Below are 23,672 nucleotides of genomic sequence, written 5' to 3' on the forward strand. Positions count from 1 at the left end.
CTCCTCTGTGACATCCACGCGCCGGTGCTTTCTTAGCGCTTCCTGATCACTTCGGCGAGAACTGTAGCCTGCGCCATTTTGTCGTTATTTCTGTCATTGTGTTGCCATGGTGATCAACAATAGTTTGAGGAGTAAGTGCAAAATTGCACTATACTTAGGGGAGTATTTGCACTTAATACTGCATAATGATGTTTGGTTTTAGTAAGATTTTCATATTGGTGGGTTCTGAGAGTGACCCTGGCAGCTGGGACGTGAAGCCTTTTAAATAATCGGTTTTAGGATGAGGCAAACTGAGGTGAGGGAGAATTCAGCCCTGAAGGAATTAGTATTCACCTCCTCTTCCTCGTCCTCATTAATGGACAGATGTTGGACTTATTGTTTTTTTGTGCCTTGAATAGTCAGCAGGCAAATTGCTTCACCTTTTTTATAAGCATTTCTTAGGTTCATCCAAACAGATGCAAAGTGACTCATACTTTATTGACTCAGAATTCATTATTTATCAAGGAGACTGAGAGTGATAAAGTGGACATCAAGTAATGCGGTATGGAGGGTTGTGAAAGCTTGTTTATGAGAATCGCTCAGATTAGAAGCTTGCAGGGAGGAGCAGTTTGTCAGAATTTGTTATAGCCAGCATTTAACTGGGTCCTGAATTCTCAGAAACCGCAAATAAATAAAATATTTTCTGTTCTCCTTTCAGCCATTCCCAAAGTGACTATTGAACCCCCCTGGCCGGGAAAAGGAAAAACCCCAACGTCCAACGTCTCCCTTGGCAACAGAATCCCAGAATACGATCCCAGGACCACCACCGTTACCACGACAACTACCACAGTGAGGGCGCCAGTAACTGCCAGGAGGCCCAGACCGACCACAGCAGTGACTGTGCCACCCAAGAGGGCGACCCCTCGACCCACCCCCGCCCACAGACCGCACATCACCCCGTACAGGGCGCCCGCAGCCCCCCCCAGGCACAAGCCCGCACCTCCGACTCACCGCCCCCCCACCACCGCCACGCCCGTACAGGAGGCCCCCTCAACCACCGCTCGCCGACCTCCCGTCCCAGAGGTCACGACCCCGGACGACAGCTCCCACAACGAGATCACGCAGAAGCCCAGAGGCGACGTGCACAGTAAGAGCAGTCGCCGTTCCACCTCTCCATCTCCCGCACGTCACGCGGTTTTAAAGCAGGGAGCCCTGGGAGGTTTAAAGAGAGACCTGCACACGTGTTCCTGCAGGTGTTTATTGTGCTTGGAAGGCTGTGCCTTTGATAAAACGCATCCTTGACTCGATGTGAACTGCGCATAGAAGCGAGAAGTGTTTTTTTTTGTGTTTTTTTTCTTTTTTCATCGCGAGCATTCTCGCAGTTTCATTTTCGTAATTGCTCAGCCTGCCAACCCCACGTGAAGGACTAAAACAAGCACTTGCGTTTAGTAGTAATTCAGTGCTGGCATTCGTTGGGGAGTCAAAATTGTTATTGAACTGAGGCCAACGTAATGATCTACATTTCGCCTGGCTCTGTCAAATCGGCCGCCTGGTTATGCGCTTGCATTCATTTGCAGAGATGCTGATATGAATGTGTTTTACTCTTTGTTGCTGTGGCGTACATGCACACTGATAAAAAGTGCACATTGTTTGTATGCACAGGTAATACACTGATGGCCCTAAAGCATCTTCTCACATCTGGTAAAAGGATTTATGTTCCCAGCAAGCAAAGTGGGATGTGGCCAGCAGTGAGGGAGATTTAAGTGAATGTTACAAGGCAAAGAGAATAACCCGTGGCACTGTCTTCTGTTTCTGCATAAGAAGAAAAGCTGGAGTTCTTTGAAAGATATCTGATGGAGATGGTGCCAGTCGGTCTCATTCCTGTCATGACAATGTGTGTCTATTTCCAGCTGCCTGCCAAAGTACACACAGGAACTCATTTTTATCTAGGGAAGCACTAGAGATAATTATAGGATTGGAAGAGGCTTGATCATCCTCTCCACTTCGCTGTCTCTCTCTCTTTCCCTCTCAATCTCTCTGTCTGTGCATCGCTCTTCCACACGTCTATGTGTATATCAGAGTCAGCGTGTATATCAGTCAGTATGCACATCAGGGAAGTGGGGTAGGGTTTGGCGGGGTGGGACGGTCAGGATTGGGTGCATCCTGGCTGCAATGGCTGCCGCAGTGTACACATTTAAATTAGCTGTGGTTGGTTCCCTGTCACATTTGATTTCCTCTCTGTTAACGGGTCTGATTTTTAAGAGGATGCCGTTCCAAATGCAGGAGAAGGAAAATTCAGTGAAATTCATCTTTGAAACACGGTTCTAAAATGCTGACTCAAATTAAAACAGGGAGAGAAACTGAATGGATGTCAAGATATGAAAAGCGATGTGGATTTTGCTCGATATTACTTTCTTTTAGGCAGTATACGCTAAATGAAAAGTAACGGGTAATGAAATGAAATCATGTCAATATAAATTTACCGGAAGACCATTTGAGCCTACACAAACCTTCCAGCTACATAACTGCTTTTTTTCTCTCTCTCTCTCTCTCTGGTAAACACATAGCGGACCTCTAAATAAATCCGCTATGTGTAATTCCGTGTAATTCCATCCTTGTTGGATCACGTAAGAAGGAAATGGCTTGAGCGCACCTAGGAGCTACTGTAATTCTTTGACTCTGGTACCAGTAAGGATAAGAACAGGGAGCAAGCACTGGCAGGCAGAGAGGGAGGGAGGGACGTCACAGCACAGAACAGTCATTTTGTCAGTTGCTACGATCGCACCTGACGTGCTTTATTGGAGCCGGATGATAACCTGAAAGCCAGCCTCAAATCCTATAATCTGTCACTGCTACCTTTTTGTTTAAATAAAGGGGAAAAAACAAAAACGGCACCTCAGTTGGCAAGGAGCTCATTGAGTGCTTAACCCCTTCCTTCGGTGGTTGGTCGGTAGTGTTTGTCATCTTAACCAATCGTATTTCTGAGCCCGTCCGTCAGGCCGTTGCCTCCCCGTAGAGCTCGTAATCCAGCGAACGGGAGCCGGGACGTGAAACTAAGAGGTGCGGCGTTTCGCTCAGCTTCCTCGGCTTCGACAGCGTCCTTTCGGAAGCGACGGGAGCGCGATGCTTTAATCCGTCGTCTTCCAGGGAAGATTTGGAAGGGCCCGGTGACTTGAGTGCTGCTACAGCGTTTGCCAAAAAGGGGGGGGGGGGGGGTTCTGAGGGTGAGATTGGCGTTGTTTCCCCAGCTCTTGCATCAGTAACAGCTGATGCCGCTCAGAAATTGCTTGGCAGGGATGCCTAGCTCTCTCTCGGACGGAGCCAATTTAGCCTTCTGGATCTCATCTCAGCGATGGACTCTGGATATAGATAGAACCAGCCTACTTTTGGAGGCTGGACATCAAGTGGAATGACGTCATCGTGGTGTGTGAGCTCCAGTAAAGACGGATTAGGCAATCCATGGTTATTGTGTTCCTTTTATAACAATCGAAGCTGAGCAGCCCAAGATGAAGAGGAAGGGACAATACAGACTTGATCATTTCCAGGTGCAGGTCCGAAAGCAGTCTGGGAATTATCCAAATTAGGAAATGAACATAAATGATTGGGCTGGTCTGGAGCACTTCTGGTCGAGTTTAAATAGGAGAGTGAAGAGCTTCATTCATGAGGTGCAAGAATATGTGCCACTCTTTCCCGTTCATTCCTGATTTAAAGGCTATTGTCACTGGGCCTCTACATGTTGTGGAAGTCATTGTTGAAGTTACAAGGAGTCTGGGAATGTGGAGTCAAACAAAGGCATGAGTTCTATCGGCAAAAGATGAAAATGTAGCTTGATATGGGCTCAAATGAAAATTGAATCACTGAACGCATAACTAATGACACATTTGTGTTTTTTTTTTCTTCCCCCCCCCAGTTCCTCGCAAGCATGGGGACAGCAATGTTTTGGATATCAATTTCGATATTGAACTGGGAAACGTCGCAGAAGCACTGAAAGATGACTCAGGTAGGGCTGAGGAGAGCTTGAAAATATTGAGTTTAAAAAATAAAATAAAATTCAATAAATTTGTAAACTCGATTAGTTCATATAATTTTCTGATGTGTAAGAGAGGAACTTCTCAATTGTATTTTTTGAGCAATGTTAGATGTCAGTATTCTTCGTGAAAGTTTGTAATTATTGATTAAATTAATTATAATTGATCAAAATGGACTGCTGCACTGGGCTGACACTAAATGTAATCAGGTGAAACGAGGTAATCATGGAAACCCATTTCAGCTCTAATTAGCTGAGAACTGCAGGGAAAGGTGCTCTTTGCTAAGAGTAATGTCAAATTACATAATAACATAGGACATATTAGTGCATACGTCTGTACAGAGTACAGTTTGAGTATATAGGCTTAATATAGAAACGTCGGGCATAATGAAGACGCTCAGTTAGCCATATGGATTATTCTGTCAGTGGGATGATAGATTCATTCTGTCCCACTGACTTTGCTTTCAGAATGCACGGTGGGTGATCAGACTGACAAAGTCATAATTTGCCTCTGTGCAAAAAAATTATGCAAATCAAGAATGTGTGCTGCATTTTGTTGGCTGGCCTATTAAACCAGTTTATATTTCATATCAATGCATTATTAATGCTGAGTTTCCCCTAGGGGTAATCTCGTCACATTCAGCTGCTCTTCCTGTTTTTACACAAGCAGCTGTTGCAGGCTGGAGCCAGAATGGTTGTGAATTGTAACCTATGGAAAGCCTTTCTTCCTCCAGATGCCAGTTCTCTAAGCTGTACTTTTGATAACGGCATGTGCGGCTGGATCAGAGACGGCGACGGCGACTTGCACTGGGAAACAGCACCAGATCCTGCAGGTAAAAAAACATTCCTGTTCAGGCAGTGTTGTCTGTCTAGAAAAGGTTTGAATCATTGCTTATCATGGCGTCTGTCAATTTGTCTGGAATCTTATGTTCATTTATGTATATTCCCCTTTTTAAATAGGGTACCCCCTAAATGGGCAAGGATCGGGCAGATTTGGCATGTGCACTAAGGGGTTAAACATAAACATTTAACAGACCATAGAACCCTATAGTGCATCCCTACAAGATACATCCACCACAATGTAATAAACAGAACATTCTCTGCAGTATAACATAATTTGAACAAGATACCATCTTCATTTTCTACATTAAGAAGTGTCGCTTTGAAAAATAGGTTTGCCCATTGGAACAGCTGTGCACAACTTGGTGGTATTCAGAACTATAAAAACAAATCTTTCAGTCTAGCAAGCTTTCAGTCAGATTGCAGCTTGTGTTTCTGTGCACAAGTGCATGTCTCACTAAGTGTTCACGCACCAGCGGATAACGAGACACGGAAAGCTGTAAAACTGTCAGGCCGGGTTCTGTGGTTTATTGTTCTTAATGTCAGGAGGTATTTAAGCTGGGTGGACATGCGGAGATTTAGTGATGGCTGTTCTCTGCCTTAGGGCTGGAGAAATAGGACAATACCTTCCGTCTCTACTCCAGCACCGGCACAGAGCGGCCTCTCTTAGCGCAACGTGGAAAAACAACTGCAGTGAATTATTACGCAGACAAAACACACAGGAATGTAATGGAATTAATATAAATGACCAAATGCCCCAAGTGGGATTACACGCCAGACATATTTCAGTTGGAATATTATCATCTACTTTGCGTGTTGTCCTACCAAATATTTCTCCCCTGGTTTCTGTATGAAATATTATTTGACTGCCTCAGACATACACACGCTAAGAGACGATATTCATGTCATTTTCAGAGAGAGAATCTGTAGGTCCCGTTTGAGAGCAGCCATTTCCCGCTCAGTAAACTGTCAGCAGACGGGCAGGTTATGATTTTTCAGCGATTTTCGACAGTTAGGGGGAAAGACTCAGGCTGCAGGGACCGCTCTTAAAGTGCAGGATGGAAGAAGAATGGGCCCGAAAGAGGCTCTTTCAGCGCAGCCGGGATTACAGTGATTACGACGCTGTGTTTTTTTTTTTTTAGGCGGGAAATATCTGACGATCCCCGAGGTGGGGGGCAAGAGGAGCGGACGCGGGGCGCGCCTGGTCCTCCCGCTGAGCAAGGCCTGGAATTCGGGGAACCTGTGCCTCTCCTTCCGGCACAAGCTGTCGGGACACCGCGTGGGTGCGCTGCAGGTGTTCGCCCAGAGGGGGGGGCAGGACAGCCCGGCCGTTTGGGGCAGGACGGGGGGGCAAGGCTGGAGGCACACCCAGATCACGCTGTGGGACGCGGCGCTGGAGAGCGTGAGTACACTCAATGCCGGGGGGGGGAGGTGGGGGGGACAAGAGCTCAGCACACATACGGACCATCTGAGGGTTTTCACTCATCAAAAGTAGATTTGCAGGAATTTTATTTAGTGTCACTGTGTCCTGCTAAACATGATATTCTGAGTTGGTCTTGTCTTCCCAAGCCAATGGGACGTTTCCATGAACATTTCGGCATTCATCATTTTTTTCTTATCTGTATTTGGTCATGGCTGTTTCCTTATGCTACATTAATCACATGAACAGAGTTGCTCATAAAAGTTTTAAACAGTCGGCATTTATTATCTCATACACCTTGGGTTATGCAAAAAAACAAAGGTCTGCGCATGTGTCACGAATCCCATATTATTTTCTCATAGCAAACAACAAGAAAAAGTAAGAATAATTGAAGGAAAGTTTTGTGCATGAGGCCCAGTGTGTTTCTGTGATTTATCTTGTCTCTTGTGGTTCAGAGGGGGAAGGGCTCAGCGATGTGCACGGTGTTGTCTTCAGGTGATCTTGAAGGGCGAGCGCAGAAAAGGTCGCAGTGGAGAGATGTTGGTGGATGACCTCAGTCTGATGAAAGGCTCCTGCTCTGAGGAGCACAATCTGAGGAGACTTTAACAGAGCGGCCGGGAGACGTTCGAGCAGTCGGATGCACCCGCCTCCCCTCCCCTCTCCAGAAGAGTCCTGAAAGGCCAGCGAAAAAAGTCTGGGGAAGGAACTCTGAAGAAGAGCGTGACTTTGAACGCAGGCAAGGTGTTCCAGCAGTCTTTCTTCCCCCCCCCGTTCGGTTCTTCTCATCCGTTTCCTGTGCATGCCGTCCCTGCGCAGAGCATCGCATTCCTGGCGTGGAGCGCTAAGCGCGCTCGCTCACGCAGTCAGGAGGCCTCCTTTCAGGCACGCAGAACCGCTGACTTTCTCGCTGGCATCGTGGGGATGCTCTGGCTCTGTGCTTTTTCACCTCACAAAAAAAAAATCTTGTTACATTACTACCCCTTTGAACAGTAGGTTTTTTGGAATGTTTTTGTTTTCTTTTTTCAAAATTCACAGTCAGTGTTCCAGAACCCCATTTCTTTCAGTTAACAGCAGTGATTGTCACATCGGCGTTAGAATGCTCAGTTAAGAACATTCTAATTGCATTTTTGTGGTCTTACACCTTAAAGGGTTAAAAGGGCGTATCTGTGATGATGTCATGCTCAGCCCTCCAATCAGTTTAGACACCGGTTTGGAAATGCTTAATTTTAAGAGTCCCTTTGTGGAACCATATCTAAAAAAATGTAAAAATGAATTTATGGATTTAAATATTCTAAATAAGTAGCACAGGCATTAAGTAATAATATACAATAAATGCCGTCTAAGCCATAAGTACGTAAAACCTGTTTATCAAGTTATTATTGACTAACGCAGCCAACTTAATTATCCTTTTATAAAAGATTATTTATTTTTTACTATTTAGGATGCAGTTCAGGACCCAGTTTGTTTTGTATTTAAATGTCTATTTATTTGAAAGTAAACAAAAGTATCTTATCCGTGAGCCTTGATTTTTCGCTTTATTTTTCTATTGCACAAACCCATGCCTGCTTTTACCAGTGGAAAATCAGTATGGTGAACACACACACAAATCTAGGACATTGTTCACTACCCAGTTGCCTATAGGTATAATGTCACAGAGTTATTATAGTGTAGGTGTAATATTACATCTCAGTAATATTACATCTTCTCCAACTGTCTTAGTTTTCTTTTGTGCAGATCAGCAGGCACTGTTTTCTCCTCATCCTCTGAATAAATAAATAAATAAATACATTCAAATCTCCACTCAGACCACATTATACATTTTCGCTCCTGAGGCACATAGTATTTCACTTTTCCGGACATTTTCAGCACACTGAAGTAGTTTCACACGCTTAAAACACTGCAGAGGTGAGCTATGACACCTTTTGAGATGTGATATGCTGCCATTATTTTTTTTTTTTCCTTCTCAACCTGTCATCACCTATACCTTATTTTTTAGTTCATTAAGTTTTCAATCAATGTCTAATTCGGACAGGTGACGAAAATGGCTGAATGAGCATTGCCATTGTGGAATAACCAATGTGCTATGTGCTGTGGTCTTAATGGTGCTGTTTGTTGATGATGATGATTATGATGACGATGTTGATGGATTATTTTCATTATGTATACCATAAAGTGTATTACTGGAAACCATGTGTGTACGTGCTGTATTCTAACACTTCTGTGGTGATATAAAGTTAAATGTATGGTACAAGGCAGTTATGTGTAAAATTCTGATAAGAAACCAGTTGATTTTTATTATTTAAGGTGGACATGGAGTTGGCTGAAACGTGTAGAAATCTGTTCTCAGTTCTTACTTTCCCTGAGCAGAAATGGTTTGTGTTTTAGCATTTGCTAGTATATGTGACTATGGTAAGAGAGCTTAACTGAGGCAGATAGAGTAAGCCAGTGCATAGGACCCCACTTACCCCCGCCGTGTAAATTTACTTCAGGGCTATAATTAACAATCAGCATCGTCAATTACGCCAGATCTGAAAATAAAAGATGAAAATAACCGGGTTAGATGAAATGCAAGACATTTTTATTTCTATAAACGCTAAATTACCATAATTCATATGGCTTAACACCGAGGCCTTGAATTTAACTATTAATCATACTAATAATGTCTCTACATTTCGCAACAGTTGGCTGGATCAGCCATTGTGTGTCTGTAGATCTGTGCAAACATCCATTCCTTCTCTAAAAAGAAGCAGAAGAGTAAATTGTGTAAAGTCAGTGATATCGATCATAATTCATTTTTGTAATAATTGTAAATTGAAGGAGTGTAATTATCCAGCTGTGTTCACAGTGAATAAACTCAGCGGGAACAAAAGGGACACTGAATGTCTGAGAGTGGGTAAATATGCAACAGCGCAATATCGAACGTCCCAGAGCTCAACTAAAGATGTTGACTTGGCGTCAAACACATTTTTATTTTCACAGGCACGAGGTGTATTAACTGCAATTTCCAGTATTTCTTTGAATGGAGGTTTTAAGCGACGGGGTGATGGAACTCACACATCAATACTGGCCGAGGCTGATGCTTCGTTTATCTTCAGGTGACTGCAACTGAATCAATGACCTGTCATCACTTTCAAGGTCTTTTTTTATTTTTATTTTTATTCTAGTAGAGCTGTAACTTTAATGGGTTCCTCAGTGATTTTATCCCCTTGTTTTTAGTAGCCATGTATACTCTGAATCACACTGCAACACTACTACCAGAAAGCTATGGAAGACATTTATTACTGCATTTCCGTTTTAATTTCTTCATGGGATTTATCTGGGAGGGCTAAAAACCAATCAGCTTTACTTGTTTACAGAACGTTCACCAATGGCGTTTTCTCTAAATCTAAATTTGTCAATAAAAATAAAAAGTCATGTGAGCTGAGCTAGCCCCACCTGTTTCTTCCTGTGACGACATTTGTGAAATCAGCTGCCAGGGTTCATGGGTGGAAGGAACACTTGGACGTGGACTTTTACCTTCTGACGCCTGGAGTTTCCAATTTCCACCAGTACCACCTGGTACATTCTGACCGCACGCACAGGCAGGTACACACTAAACACTGCTTTCATACACCCACACTCATTTTGAAAATCTAAAGCAGCTCAGGACTTCATCGGCACTGAACTCCCCTGATGATATTTGCATTCATAGAGCACTGCAATGGAGAGAAGCCTGGAGGAATAAAGTTACATTTCCTTGCATAAAAGTCAAACACATACACAAACCCCACGCGGGGAGCAGTGCACTGTTTCGCAAACAGACCTGCAGCGCTCTTGTGTTCTCCAAATTAGGCCATTTTTCAAAGCATCACCCAAAGCGGAGCAGCGGAGACCCAGAGACTGAGGGCTATTTTCCCCAGCTGGGCTTATAATGAAGGTTGGGAATACATCACAGATCTTTGGTTCAAAGTTTTTTTTCATTCTTTCTTTTTTTTTGCCGTAGGCGAAAGAGATGAAACCGCTCCGGGTAAAATGAGTATTTTCATTTTTTGCTCACACAGCGAAAATCAGCTTGATTTTTGATTTTTTGCTTGACTCAACTGCTTCACATTGGGAAATAAAATATCGGAACTATTGCGTACTGTCCTGACATTACCAGCGTTTCTATCTGTACTGCAAGACTAAAGCGAAGGTAACATTTCCACTGAGCGTATGAGGCACTCTCAGCTTGAGGTGTCCTGTGCAGAAGAGTCTATAACCATTCCTAGAGAAGAGCAAAAGATGAGCGTGGCTTCGGTGTGCCGCCATAAATTCACTAACACAAAAAACAGCGCATGCCATGGTAACAGGCTACTGGTCTCTGGCGTCTCCAGGGCATCGACAGTTGTGTAAATTACCCTCGTGGACTCTGAGAATATTTACGGCCCTGATTGTGTATTTCACACCGAGTCACTCCAGAACAATATGGCCGACAGAGTAAATCTCTCGTGGGAAGACTCGGCACTTTATTACCCTGTCTATCACCTCTGACAGCGCATGGGAGAGCCAATCCGGTCGTACGGTTATCCCGCCCAATCCCACGCCCCGGATATGGTAAATGGACTGCATTTATATAGCGCTTTTATCCAAAGCGCTTTACAATTGATGCCTCTCATTCGCCAGAGCAATTAGGGGTAATCGTGGGGATATATACTTTACAAAAAAAAAATAACGCGTTCGTTTTAACCGCGCTCAGTTAGTATGGGAATTTACGTAGCGTCGTTGCGCATTTCACGTTACGGTTATCGTTCTGAGGCGGTCACGAAACGATCAAATCAGATGAGAGATAACTGACATCTTTACACGGCATCGTTGGGTTAAGTCCCATGAAGCGCTCCAATGTTGTGTTTGAAAGAACAGGTTTCTGTACAGCTATGTGCCATTTATAGCATCCAGGACCATTTAGTTCTCTGATTACTGTCTATCTGTGCAAACATCACAGACCACTCGGTCTGGATACAACCATGGTGATAGCCACTTCCTCTTTGTCAGTTATTCCTATGTACCGTTTCCAGTATGATCAAGCTAATACTGGTGATAGCTGAGCATGTAAAATTATGTTTGCAGTGAAAACAAATGAACACGTGACTTTATTTGTAAGTCATTAGTGTAGGAGGGTGTCGTTTCATTCTAGGTCATGGTCAATTAATAACCCCAGGGAGACCAGATGAAAGACGAGGATAATGTTTACACTGTTTCCATCAAAGCCACCGTGAGATTCAGAGATGAGGTTATCCTACAGGGATGTCTACACGCTGCGCTGCAGTGAGGACCTTTGAGGACCGCAGGTCATATCCTGCCCGAGTCCTCACAGCATCAGGTGTGTTTCATCTGTCCATTTTTCCTCACAGGAACATGTGTTCCATTCCCTTCCTCTCTCACTCTGAGACTGTAGTCCGGTGAATTTCGAGGAACGTCCCTGCATTCAGGAAGGGGGGGAGAGTGTTTTGCCAGGAACCTAGTAAAACATGATTTTCGCCGCGCCGAAAGCCAAATTTTCAACCCCCCCCCCGTCATTCCCGTGTTTGTATAAAAGGAGTTATGAGACAGAAGTCAGGCAGGCCACTCTCAATTAGAGGCTACATTTAGCCCTGCGTGTGTCTACAGAGGCCGTGAAGCGAAACAAGACGACACACAGCTGTGAGAACATGACAGTGTGCGGACTAATCACGTCCCTTCTCACACTCGCAGAGAGGAGGAACGGACCGAACCCTCACGAGACTCCTACAACCACAAGACCGTGGAGTGACTGAGTTTCGGAAAGTCATTTATGCTGTGACAGGGTGCTAACACGTTTGCTGTGTTTCCAACTGCCGGTCAAGCATAGCATTTGTGTGGTGTTTTTTTAAAGGGGAAGGACAAAAGATTTGATATGACCATAACCAGAGGCATCCCTCACTACACTTGCCAGTAATTTCTATACATTTTCTGCGGCACTGCTGCGCTGTCCACCACCACCACCACCACCAGGGCATGAAACTTGCACATTTGATAAGGACATGCACAACCTATTCTTGTGCATTTACTATACTGTATGGACTCCAAACAAGGCCCTATAATGGCAAGAAAAGCAACGGTATTCTTACAAACTCAAGACAACCAGTTATCTTTTTAGTTTCCCCTGAACTTTTTTTTAAATTAGATTTTCAAACCTTTTTTCATTCCGCTTTGCCATTCAGTGCATTGTCTCTCACCTGAAAACACTGCTGTGCGCCAAAGTCATGCAGCTACAGTGGGATGTCTGACTTCCCATTCGAATGCAATCTGGCTGTTTTTCTTGACAGAAGCGAGCAGCTGTTGAGTTGGCTTGATGGTGCTCTGAAAAGCTCCGCGGCTCATTAGCGCTTGTTTGGCTTATACAGGTGGGCAAACTCATCCAGCTTATTTATTCAGCCCGAAGGTGACCAAAACCTGATGAAACGGGACCTGGTATCGAGGACAGCAAAGAGTGCTGAACGCAGGCAGGACACTCACTGAGTACAGGGAGGATAAAATAAGCCCATAAATACTTCTATTCTGACAGGATTCAGCCGTGAGTTCCAGAACAGTGAGTTCTGGTAAAATAACCCCTTATGACAACACGGCAGCCTAAGGTTTTCAGTAATGTTTAACAAACACGAATGCAAGTTCTGTTTTTTAATTCGCAGCACTTAAGAAGGGGAAAGGCATATTTTATTTTGCCCTGAAGACCAATAAACCAAATTAATCTTGACATCTTTTGACACACTGCAGGGAATTTTAAAATATATACGCAGATAAGGGAGGTGATGTTTGATGTTCTTTTTTTGTTTCAAAAAGCTACACTTTTTATAACATATCAAAATAAATCATCTTTAGATCTTGCGTTTATAGCCTTCAGCAAGTACTGTCTTTCTTTGGAATACGCAATGATACAATATGCTGGAAGCTAATTACGTGTAATCAGCTAATTAAGCTAATCAGCTCTGCTTTACAGAAGCACCGCTTTATTTTTGGCCTGCTTTATTTACTACATCCTGATTTTTAAAATCTTTTTAAAAAATCAGTCCTATTCATTTTACATTTTTAATCGGATAACGTTGCAAATGCCTTTTCTGTAAATGTCAGTTTCGTTCACTGAGGACTGCTGAACAGTCATTGGGATACCTTGCAACTGGAACTTATTTGTTCTTCAGTCGATACCTTTCTCAATGAAATTATCGACTGGCATGAGGGTCTCAAAGAAAAGGTTCTTTCACAACAAAAGATAGCACAACAACCTGAGCATTCATACCCTAGAAAGCTCTTCTTTTTCTGCATTGTCGTCCTTGACCCAAAATCAAACTGCCATTCTGTTGCTATGCTCGGAGCGATCTTCCAGTATGACAATTGAACCGAGGAACATCCCATAGTAACTTCTGTCCACAGCCATCCTGCTAAAAACATAGGAAATCCACGTGGACACGTGGAGAACAAACGCCACACAGACAAGCCCTGGCCGGGATTTGAACCCAGAACCTTCCTTCTGTGAGGCAAACTAACACCACCCAGCTCAGAGGAAAAGAGAGCGCTTGTTTGCGTTTTCCCAAATTAACAGGCACCCAGGGACAGGACTGCAAATAAAATTAAGCATCCTAAACTACGGGAAAGAAAGTAAAATGGGGATTATAATAAAAGGGTGAAATAATTAAGATAAATAAATAAAAACACAGTTCCGCATGCACACACAACGCGTGAGCTCCTTTTCATTGACACAGCAACAGGTAGCAGGAGAAGAGGAGCAGGCGTTTGAGGGTATCTTTACTGCACATTTTTAAATCTAGTCTGCAGCAGGAAAACACTTCCTGCTTCAGAGAGCAGATTTAGCATTTGCACACTTGGCTGTGAGCTTTACGCTCAAGCTCATTCTCGATGACATATTTTGTCGTGTGGATGTGCAACTTTTAATCCCATCTTGAATCTGGCTTTTAATATTCAAAGTATTCTCCTTTGTTTTTAAAAGGCACGCAGACTAATGCATTCACGGTATATTCCGAAACCTCATGCGAAGTGACATAATGTACTGCTCCCTCTCCGTGGCTCGCAGTAAATTGCATTTGGAGCCTGGCAATACTGAGCAGTATTTTACACAACTGTGAGCAGAATGCCTGGAACTGCTCCACTTTAGCAGTGCGCTGGCCTCTTTGTAATAGCGTCACTGCGCGCTCTTGGGCACTGGGGGCATGCGGTAACAAATTGAGATGGATTACATCGAGTTTCCACCAAAATTCCACTCCAGCACAATGCACTCAGAAATGCAGCTGCTTGTTCAATGCTTTGGAATGATGATTGTGGTGGTAAAAAAAAAAATAAAAATAAAAAAACACTCCAGGGAGAAATAACCTCCCCTCATCTCCCATTCATTGCACATAAATGAGAGAGAGGGGCTATGCTATCTGTTGCAATCAGGGTACGGGGGGGAAAAAAACCCATGAAACGAAATCCAGGATTTCGCACCAGTCGTGGCACATGGGGGAGCGCCGCGGGATCTGACCGAATTCAGCCCGCACCAGGGCTGACTGTGGCCCGCACCTCTGCGGACACGGCGTGCTATTGGCCTCGCATCGCCCCAGGGGTTTATGGGAGGGATTCGGTCAACGTTGGCAGGGACAGCAGTGTTCATGGCTTTAGAGAGCCCTCTTGGCTTTCTGGGCACCTGTGGCTTGTTCTCTGTAGATGTGTATGAAAGGGCTTCCTCTGCCTACAGCAAGGTCATTGGTTTGAATCCCAGCTGGGAAGTTCTCCTGTGTCCACACGGGTTTCCTCCAGTTTCCTCCCATCGTCCAAAGACATGCTGAATATGAGAGTCTAAATTGCCACTAAGAATGAGTGTGAATGGTGTGTGTGTGCCCTGCAATGGACTGGCAGACTATCCAGGATGTATTCCTGCCTCCAGCAGCTCCCACGACCCTGACCAGGAATAAGCGGGTATAGATAATGGATGTATGGATATATGATTCATTTTTCATATTCTTTCCACAATAGTAATATATTTAAGAGTAATACAATGGTATAATTTGGATAGGGATAAAATCCAATGACTGCAGCTAAGGCTGACACAAAAGAATAAAAAATTAAATAAAAAAACCTGAAGCTATAATTTGGCCAAAGTGCCGGTTATGAAAGATGATGGACAGGGTTGGCCGCGGCACGCACACGATGTCAGCAGGTAGCCTGTGAGTGCTGTCACAGAGATTAATCTGAGTCCTGACCTCAATATCCCCATCACTCAAACTCCAAACAACGTGTCAGACCAGGCTGTGGGACTTTCCGGGACTTTCTTGTGTCTGATAGATGCTCCCTTCCACTAAATCCCCTGTGCTCTTATAAATTTAGATTTCAAGAAACACTACAAATCTGTAATTCATTCCCAAGACTTCATATTGCAGACTTTTCTCTCCCCATCCCTAATTTCTGAGATGCAATTTCCCTCGATATGAAAAATGAAAAATATGACAGAGAACTACCGCACGGTAATATGTAATAATTCTGTTGGGGAGTAAGTGCTGCTCATATGGAGATGGAGGGAGTCTGCCGGTGTGGTTGATTTGGCGTTCTCTGTGGCCTGTGACGATGACGAGCTGCTTCCTGCAGCGAGGGTGAAAAACCAACCCTGAAATAAAGCTGTAAACTGCGGTGCTTGACTTAATTAACGCCAAGTCCTTAGTGTTGCTCTCTTCAAGCAGCTTTTTGAAGTGGCTATATCTGGATATGTTCAGTTTGTGGATCTGGATTGTATTAGAGTTTTGCAGCCGTCCTTGCTTTTGCAACTGGTTCAAGGAAACATCATAGCTGAAGTAGTTGATGATAAATGTTGCTCTGTTAGAATTCGAATAAAGATTTACGTCCGCAAGAGCCTAAGCTTAAAGTCTGTTAAAGTTAAATTATACATTGACTAAGAAAAGGAACTGACATAAGTGACATTTGCATTCATATCTCATTGTAAACCCACCCTTATATTAGTGGCACTCAACAGACCCTCTTATCCAGAGTGACAGCACACAGCTTATCCAGGTATACTGCAGCTGAATGCATCACTGATGCAATTCAGGTTAAACAACGTGCTCAAGGGTACAACTGCTTTGTCCGTTCTGGGAATTGAGCCGGCAACCTTCGTAGGTTATAAGCCCACGCTGTTGCCCAACCTTTAATTGTGCTTGTTAGCTTTTAATGTTTAATTGTCACAGGTTCTGAAAGGGAAAAATAAGATGACTTACAGTGGCGTCGCTAAACTTTACGCGAGGCTGAGAGCCCATCTGAGATGACAGCTCTTTATCAAAGAGAGAGGGCTGTGGGGGGCTGGCTCTGTTTGAGGGCTCAGCCTTGTGATCTGAGGGTAATGTGATTTTTTTTCCACTGTTCCTGTTCCTTAAACCCTGCTGATGTTGGCGCGCGGTTCAGGACCCCACACCGAGCAGGACGCCGGAGCGAGGGGAGATGAAGCGGAGGAAGCGTGACCTCTGCATTGTTGGGCAAACAGAGCCGTGGTGCGGCATGGTGGGGGGGGGGGCATGGGGGCGGGGTTGGGGTTCAGTGCGTGCTAATCTCCAGTGCTTCGGAGGGTCACACAACGAGCTCACAGAACGCACACGAGGGCATGTAGAATGTCCAGTGTTAATTCAACTCTTAACAGAGTACATTTGGTCCTACAGTACCATACACGATGGAAACCTAACCATTCTAGTCTAAAAGATGTCACACGCTCGCTTAATTTTCAGTAGAGCGAATAGAACTACTTTTTTTTTTTTTAATGAAAAAGCTGAACATTTCTGTGAAAATCTCACTTCAGACAAGCGCTTGGTTTCAAAAAGACAGGAGGAATCACGCAGAGAGACTCAGCAGGCCTACTGCTGGTTAACTCCTGTAAGAATAAACTACAGGTAGCCTATAAGTGTGTGGTTTGCACTCGGAGACAGAATTTTAAGATTGGATCACACAACTGAAATGAAAGGAGGAGAGGGGCTCACTACAAAGACCAACATTTTAACATGTTGAGTTGCTCTGTGAAAAGCACTACAACAAAAAAGCAGTGGGTGGTGGGCCAGCTTGGCTCATTGACAGCATGGGGATAATAGAGTTCTACACTTACATGATGCTGTTCAGAATGCTAGTGTACGCTATGCATGCAAGCACACCATAAAATGTTGCATTTTTATTTATCAGTTTTTTTTTAATGTGTCGCATGCGTTCCTCAATGCATTTTACAGATACCTGACAATCTGTTTCCCATGCCGAAGAGTACACCAGAAAGAATTACTTTTATTTTTTTTTGAATATTCAGATGTGATGGAGACATATGGTGTGTTATTTTTTTGTTGTTGTGCTGCTAGGTTTGCTGGAAAACATTGTTAGCACTCTCAGGATATGGAAAGGGGTCACACCTCTATTCTCTATACATTTATTTTCAGCTTGTGACAAAGCGGCAGTTAGTCCAGCCTTAAACTGTTTTACTGTGGTCAAGTATTTGTGAGTGTACTCCGACAGGTTTGCCTGGGAAAACAGTCGAGATTTTCAGACTTGATGGGATTTTCTAAATTGATTTGGAAAGAGAGCAAGAAACAGAAGGGGATGTTTGGGAGCACAATACTGGACCGCGGATGGGTGGAGATCTGCAATCTCAAACCCGATGCAGGCGTTCAGACTGTTATCATCGATGGATGGGGGTGGGGGGGGAATTTGCGGTTGCAAACTGGGGGGGGGGGGGGTTAAAATTTCCTGACCTGGGGCATTACATGGGGTTAAACATGAGAGAGAGGCCACTGGAGTATCGTCAGGCTTATGCAGAAGTTAGCAATGTTTCTAGACAGTGAATTTCCACTTTGCCATTACAAAACAAAAAAAAAGAATAAAGTTCCCCAGCATGCAATAGAAATGAAAATAGCATAAAACATTTCACACACGCACGCCTAAATTAGGGAAATTGACTTTGGCTAATTTACCCCATTCAAGTAACAAAAAACCTGCCAAATAGAAAAGTCTGCAATTACTTGAAGAATCATAAATAACTTTAAATACTCTTTTGAGTGTTTCTTTTTCTCTCCTTCATGTTAATCATGGAAAGAATTTGTGTGCCATTGTTATTTTTGTACTGGAAATAATGAGATTCCCAAAATCCAAGATTTTGATTGAAGATGAAGAATATACATCCTTATCCAGAGTAACTTATGTAACTTTTGCTGTAGATAGCAACTGCAGAACCCATTTGACCCAACTTCACTTGCTAACATTGGGCCAACCAAAGTCATAACAAACAACCACCACTGGCTCCGTATAAGCTTGCTGTCTTTGCTGATTTTAAACGTAAACACCGACACAAGGTTCACATTATCTGTGTGCTCTGCACTCCCCCACTACCAAAGCTATAAAAAAAAAATCCAAACATATTTTTTTAAAGATACCCAAAGCCTTTCCAGTGTTTACGGATTTGAGAATAGTAAGTGTATGCTCTAAATGGGAGGAGAGAAAAAAATGAAAGCAGAAACTAATTTATACCCTCGTACAAGGCAACCCACGGCTGCCATTAAAATATCTGACAGTGAGGAAAAACGAATGAAAAGAAAGAAAATGCCCTGCAGCATTTGTTTTCCAAAAAAGGAGCTCATCTGGATCAGAGCTGTAATGCTGCAGCGCACTGTAGGGTCCATTTTGTACTGGTTCAAATACACAGCAAAAAAAAAGAATGTTTTCCGGTTGCTGTAATTGCCGCTGGACGCTGGTGATTAATTCTCAGTTAGGCATGGCGACTGTTATTAAAGGCCTTCTTTGGCATGAGCCTCTCAGCACATTTGCATATGCAGCCGGACTGTGAATTCAGTCGCAATTAAAGGGAGTAGACAGCAGATTGCTTGATGTCCGTTCAAATATTCACATTTCTAAAAAAAATAAAAATCCAAAAAAAGTTACAACTAAGCTCATTGAGACCATAATACGAACAACAAACAACGGTTAAAACTTTTTACCACCAGGTTTTAACCAATAATTTTTACGATCATAAAAATGTGTCCTTTCACTCCTCAGTGGAGGTGTCACATGTCCTGATAAGCACAGGTCTACGGCTAAAGTCGTTCAATTACCTTGTCAAATGCGGGATTTAATCTGGGATTAGCGCTAAGAAGGGCCTGTGAAATGTTCCCCCTGATGTGCTTTTCGAATTCCAAACTGACAGACAGAGGGGACGAGGCTGGAGTGCAGTTAGGACAGAAACAGCACTAAAAGTCTCCGTTGAAAAGCAGTCAAATGCTGCCAGAGGAAAATTAGCACGTTATTAACGTCATTTTCCCGACTGCAGATGAATGATTCGCGAGATATAAAAAAAGTAATGTGTTGTGAGCAAAAGTGCTGTTTTTTTTATTACTTTACATTAGTAGATTTAGCATTTATGTAAGCTGATATAATGAGGATCTCTCTGTACAGAGTACAGTACTTAAATGGAGGGATTAATTACCTATGGAAACACTACGGAAAACAAACAAGCTGGCTAGACTAGAGAGACAAAGATCCTCATCAAAGTGAATACAAATCAACCATCCCTTCCTCTTACAGTCTGCGTGCAAGGGGGTCCCTCTGATGCCACCATTTTCCCATCTGCAACTACCTATTTAATTTGCTTTTAATAACAACGTACATCACGCTATCATCTTTGAGAGGATTACATCGGTCTAAACATTCAGCACAATCCTTATAGCTGACGCCTCCAATGAGCTTTCTTCCTTTTTTTTCCTACCAGGAGACTGCTATTTTTTTGCGGATTTAGTCATGGCTGGTCTTTGCAAGTCCTTCTTTTTGCTAATCCGGCGATTAACCGAGCTGTAGCTCTCTTTAAACAATTACCACTAGCATTTCCCTGACCTCCAAAGAATGTTTCATCTTCTAACATTAAAGCATGCGTCAATTAAACAAAGCACACTGACTATTTCCTGTTCCAAAAAGAGCTTTGCACAAGAATTACCGATAAGACGCAAATGTCTTTATTTTAAGCCAGGGCAATTTAGAGAAATATTTATGCATCTTCCAGGGTACATGAGACTTCATGCAGAGCTTGTTCAGAAGACCAGGCTGGGCCGAGTGGCCCTTCTTTACTGAAACAGGAAATAATCAGAAACCGTGTCGCACACATTGATTATAATTACACACCCACTGTGGGTGCAGGCTTTCCAAAAACAGTATCAATCAGCAGAATGGATTTGCAACTAGAGGTCTTTTTATTTTTATTCCATTCTCATCAGTTTCCTCACTGTGTGTGAGTTCCAACATTGAGATCTTCAGATTCATCAAAAAACACTACAGTACATGTTGATATATATTTTATATATTCATACTTTTGTATTTTCTATTCAGTGATGGATTATTGCCAAGCTCCATGGGAGACCGCAGTGTCAATGAAACCTCTGCATCAAGTTGAAACTAAGCTTTAATCGGTGGTTTAACCGATGCCAAACCAAAAACTATGTAAGCTATGGAAACTATATTTATATCCTTGTACCAAAATTTACATGCAATCTCTCATCACTTCAAGAACAAACAATGACAGACTGCAAGCCTGTAAAGTGCCTGTTTTATTGCCAACAGCCGTCACTCTGGCATTTGAAGTCGTGTGTGCAAAGGCCTTCAAATTCAACCTGGAGCACATTGACAATAATTCCTCATGCATGATGACCGTAGTTCATTTTGAAAATAGCTGTTCAGTAAATATCAGCACCAATGCTGAAGCACAGCATTGGTTCAGAAGCTTTTTCTTTTTCTTTCATGTGGCAACACACAATGAGAATATTTTGGTGAGAAATATCCAAAATGGCAAACGGCCAAGAGAAACGGATTCTCTTCGGTCCCAGACAGCGCTGCTGCTAGTAATTCTTGGCATTCCTCCCCAAAGATGGGGTGGCAGAAAAGCATTGAAGGTCTCAGACAAAACAGAAATCTAGACCCCTGAGAATGTTTAAAACACCGGCCAGCCCGTGACAGTTTAGAAGCAGACAGCCCATGCCCCTTTGATCAGGCGCGTGTTTTTTTGTTATTGTTTTTTTTTTGGGTGAAGGTTCAAGTTGACAGTTTGCTTTGAATGCGATGCCATGCTCGGGTGCTCGAGCCGGGCAGAGTCATGGCTGACCGTTAATCAGACAGCTGCCAGAAAAAACTGTATCACAGAAGGCCTGCTCCACGGAGGTCTGCAAACCTCAAAACTGCTGGGAAGCCGCTCACAAAAAAGATGGGAAATTAGGTTTTTTTTTGATGAAACATTTGATGAAACAGTTCCAACCTGCAGACTGTCTCGTCCAGGCATAACAAATGTATAGTACTTAACATGAACTGCATACTCTATAAAACTTATAAATTCAAAGAGTCAAGTTACAGGTAAAGCTAATTAACACCAGTGAAATAGAGAGCTTTAGATATTATAAATAATGCTGACATTGTTAGTGGCGGTTGGGTGACAGTAACACAATTAAAGCTGATAAAGCTGATGTGTTGCTGCGATACCTTCCAGGTATGTAACTGAGCTTTAATAACTGAACTTGCTGTGGTGTATTCATTATTAATTTAAGACCAGGCAGTGTTGATTAATAGAACATGGAAGCATTAAAGCAACCCCTAATGCTGAGGCTGTGTTGTGGTTAATCATCACTTTTAAAACAGACAGCAATCGACGATAACCTGGAGGTACCAACAGTACTAAAGTCAAATTTGCTTTGACAGAGCTAAATTATTTACTGGCATGGTTTCATTTCATAAAAGGTAAAGCATGTCCTTGGGATATGCCTTTATGGAGGACGCTTCACAGAACGCGTACTACAGTATAATTGGGAGAATAGTTAGTGATGCCTCCATGATTGCTTTAGTGAAAGAAAGGTCGGTTGTGTGCGTTTAAATAGAGCAATAACAACGCCATTTTGGCCCATGAAATGGACGCATTTGATTAAATAGAAACAGTCTCTCCCCAGTTCTACTCCCGACAGAAGGGTGTGGGGACCGGGTTGCTAAGAGATCTATACTATTAATACACACCTGCATTTCTAGCTAATGCTTTCCCGCAGGCTACGGACATGCTTTGATAATCACGTTTTACAGGGCAGGGTGCAGCCGGGTGCTACTTACGGAAGGAGCCGCGCGCTGTAATTACGCCCCGAATCGCGCCGAGGATCTGTCCGAAATCAAAGCACCCGGTGACTGCAATGCGCCGCAGTGAGCAGAGCTGCCATCTGCTTCTTCCTGCCACTTCCTGCGCTCGCTGCTTTCCCCGTGTATATCCGCCATTTCCGATTCTGTTTCCCAGGGCCTGCTGTGTATCCTGGATTTCAATTAATCTTCTCTTTAAATAAAAAAATAAATAATTATTATTTTAACTTCATTTGATGCTGGTGTGAAATCATCTGTGAAATAAATATGGTTTGAGTTCTTTTTGTGTAAAGGAGATTTGCCCATTAACAACCTTAATTGGAGGTCAAGTAAGACATTAAACTGTATAAGTAATCCTATTCTAAACACGCGGTGAACATTTGGGTTTGATGAGTTCTGTTGCTGTGAATGCCAGACTGATATATTCCATTTTTAGATTCGTATTTAAATAAATATGTGAATGATTTTTCCCTCTCAAACTGCTTCTTGACGGATTTGCTCAAATCAAGCAGAGACGAGACCTTTGAGGAATGGCAGGAAGTTCCTGCGGGATTGTGGGAAGAAACCTCTCATCGGGGTGATTGATGCTGTTGGTAAACACACAGCGGAGCGTGATGGCTCGGGACAGATTGAAGTTTACGGGCCCATCTTGCATTATTGAGAAGCGCGCATGGCCTGAAGGGTGGGGGGACTGAAGGACACACAGACACCGGCAAGTATCATTGACACCGTAACTTCCCATAAACGCTCATATTTTTTTTATTTATGAGATGACACTCCAGTGGGTTTCATATTTTTAAAGGTGTGTAAACCATGAAAGAAAATGGGAACACAATTCAGGATGAAACAGCACCAGTCAGGTACACCTCTTTTAAGGCTTATTACAGAAATGTTTCATTGTGTTCCATTTAAATCGACCATATTCCTTACTTTACAAAAAAAAAAAAAAAAAAACAAGAAAGAAAGGGGGATATTGCACTGGATAATGTAATGAATCAACTTTATTTAAAAACATCTTTACTTTCAAGGGGCTTTATGAGCACTGTTGAGGTACAATACAGAAGGTTGGAAATTACAATACAGGTTCCCTGCTGAAAAATTAAAGAACAAATGCCATGATTTGAAAATGTTTTAAAATTCTAGTAAGGGAGTAAATAGTTTTATCAGATACATTACATTACAAACTCTAAGAATTTCCCTTGATATTTTCTAATTATATCACGAATCAATAGTCAGTCCTGTATCTTTGAAACATCTAAATGCTGTGGTGGTTATGGC

At 43.0% G+C, this 23,672-nt stretch overlaps 1 protein-coding gene and 1 long non-coding RNA gene across 3 annotated transcripts in view; one reads left to right on the plus strand and one right to left on the minus strand.

Moving 5' to 3' along the window:
* Positions 1 to 8,453, plus strand: part of LOC135260085 (nephronectin-like) — a 30,545-nt gene extending 22,092 nt beyond the window's left edge. For both annotated transcript variants that reach the window (XM_064345250.1, XM_064345251.1), the window contains 5 exons: positions 698 to 1,126; positions 3,890 to 3,979; positions 4,741 to 4,839; positions 5,989 to 6,248; positions 6,762 to 8,453. In XM_064345250.1, the coding sequence (XP_064201320.1) occupies positions 698 to 1,126; positions 3,890 to 3,979; positions 4,741 to 4,839; positions 5,989 to 6,248; positions 6,762 to 6,872 (989 nt within the window). In that variant the 3' untranslated portion in view covers positions 6,873 to 8,453. The remainder of the gene's footprint in view (positions 1 to 697; positions 1,127 to 3,889; positions 3,980 to 4,740; positions 4,840 to 5,988; positions 6,249 to 6,761) is intronic.
* LOC135260087 (uncharacterized) lies at positions 7,029 to 22,944 on the minus strand. Its single transcript, XR_010331465.1, has 3 exons — positions 22,374 to 22,944; positions 8,732 to 8,794; positions 7,029 to 7,212 (listed from the first exon to the last, which is right to left on the minus strand). It is a non-coding gene; the product is annotated as an uncharacterized LOC135260087 (long non-coding RNA).
* Between the last annotated feature and the right edge of the window lie 728 nt (positions 22,945 to 23,672).

Source organism: Anguilla rostrata, chromosome 7 (genome assembly GCF_018555375.3).
Source record: "Anguilla rostrata isolate EN2019 chromosome 7, ASM1855537v3, whole genome shotgun sequence".
Classification (NCBI taxonomy): domain Eukaryota; kingdom Metazoa; phylum Chordata; class Actinopteri; order Anguilliformes; family Anguillidae; genus Anguilla; species Anguilla rostrata.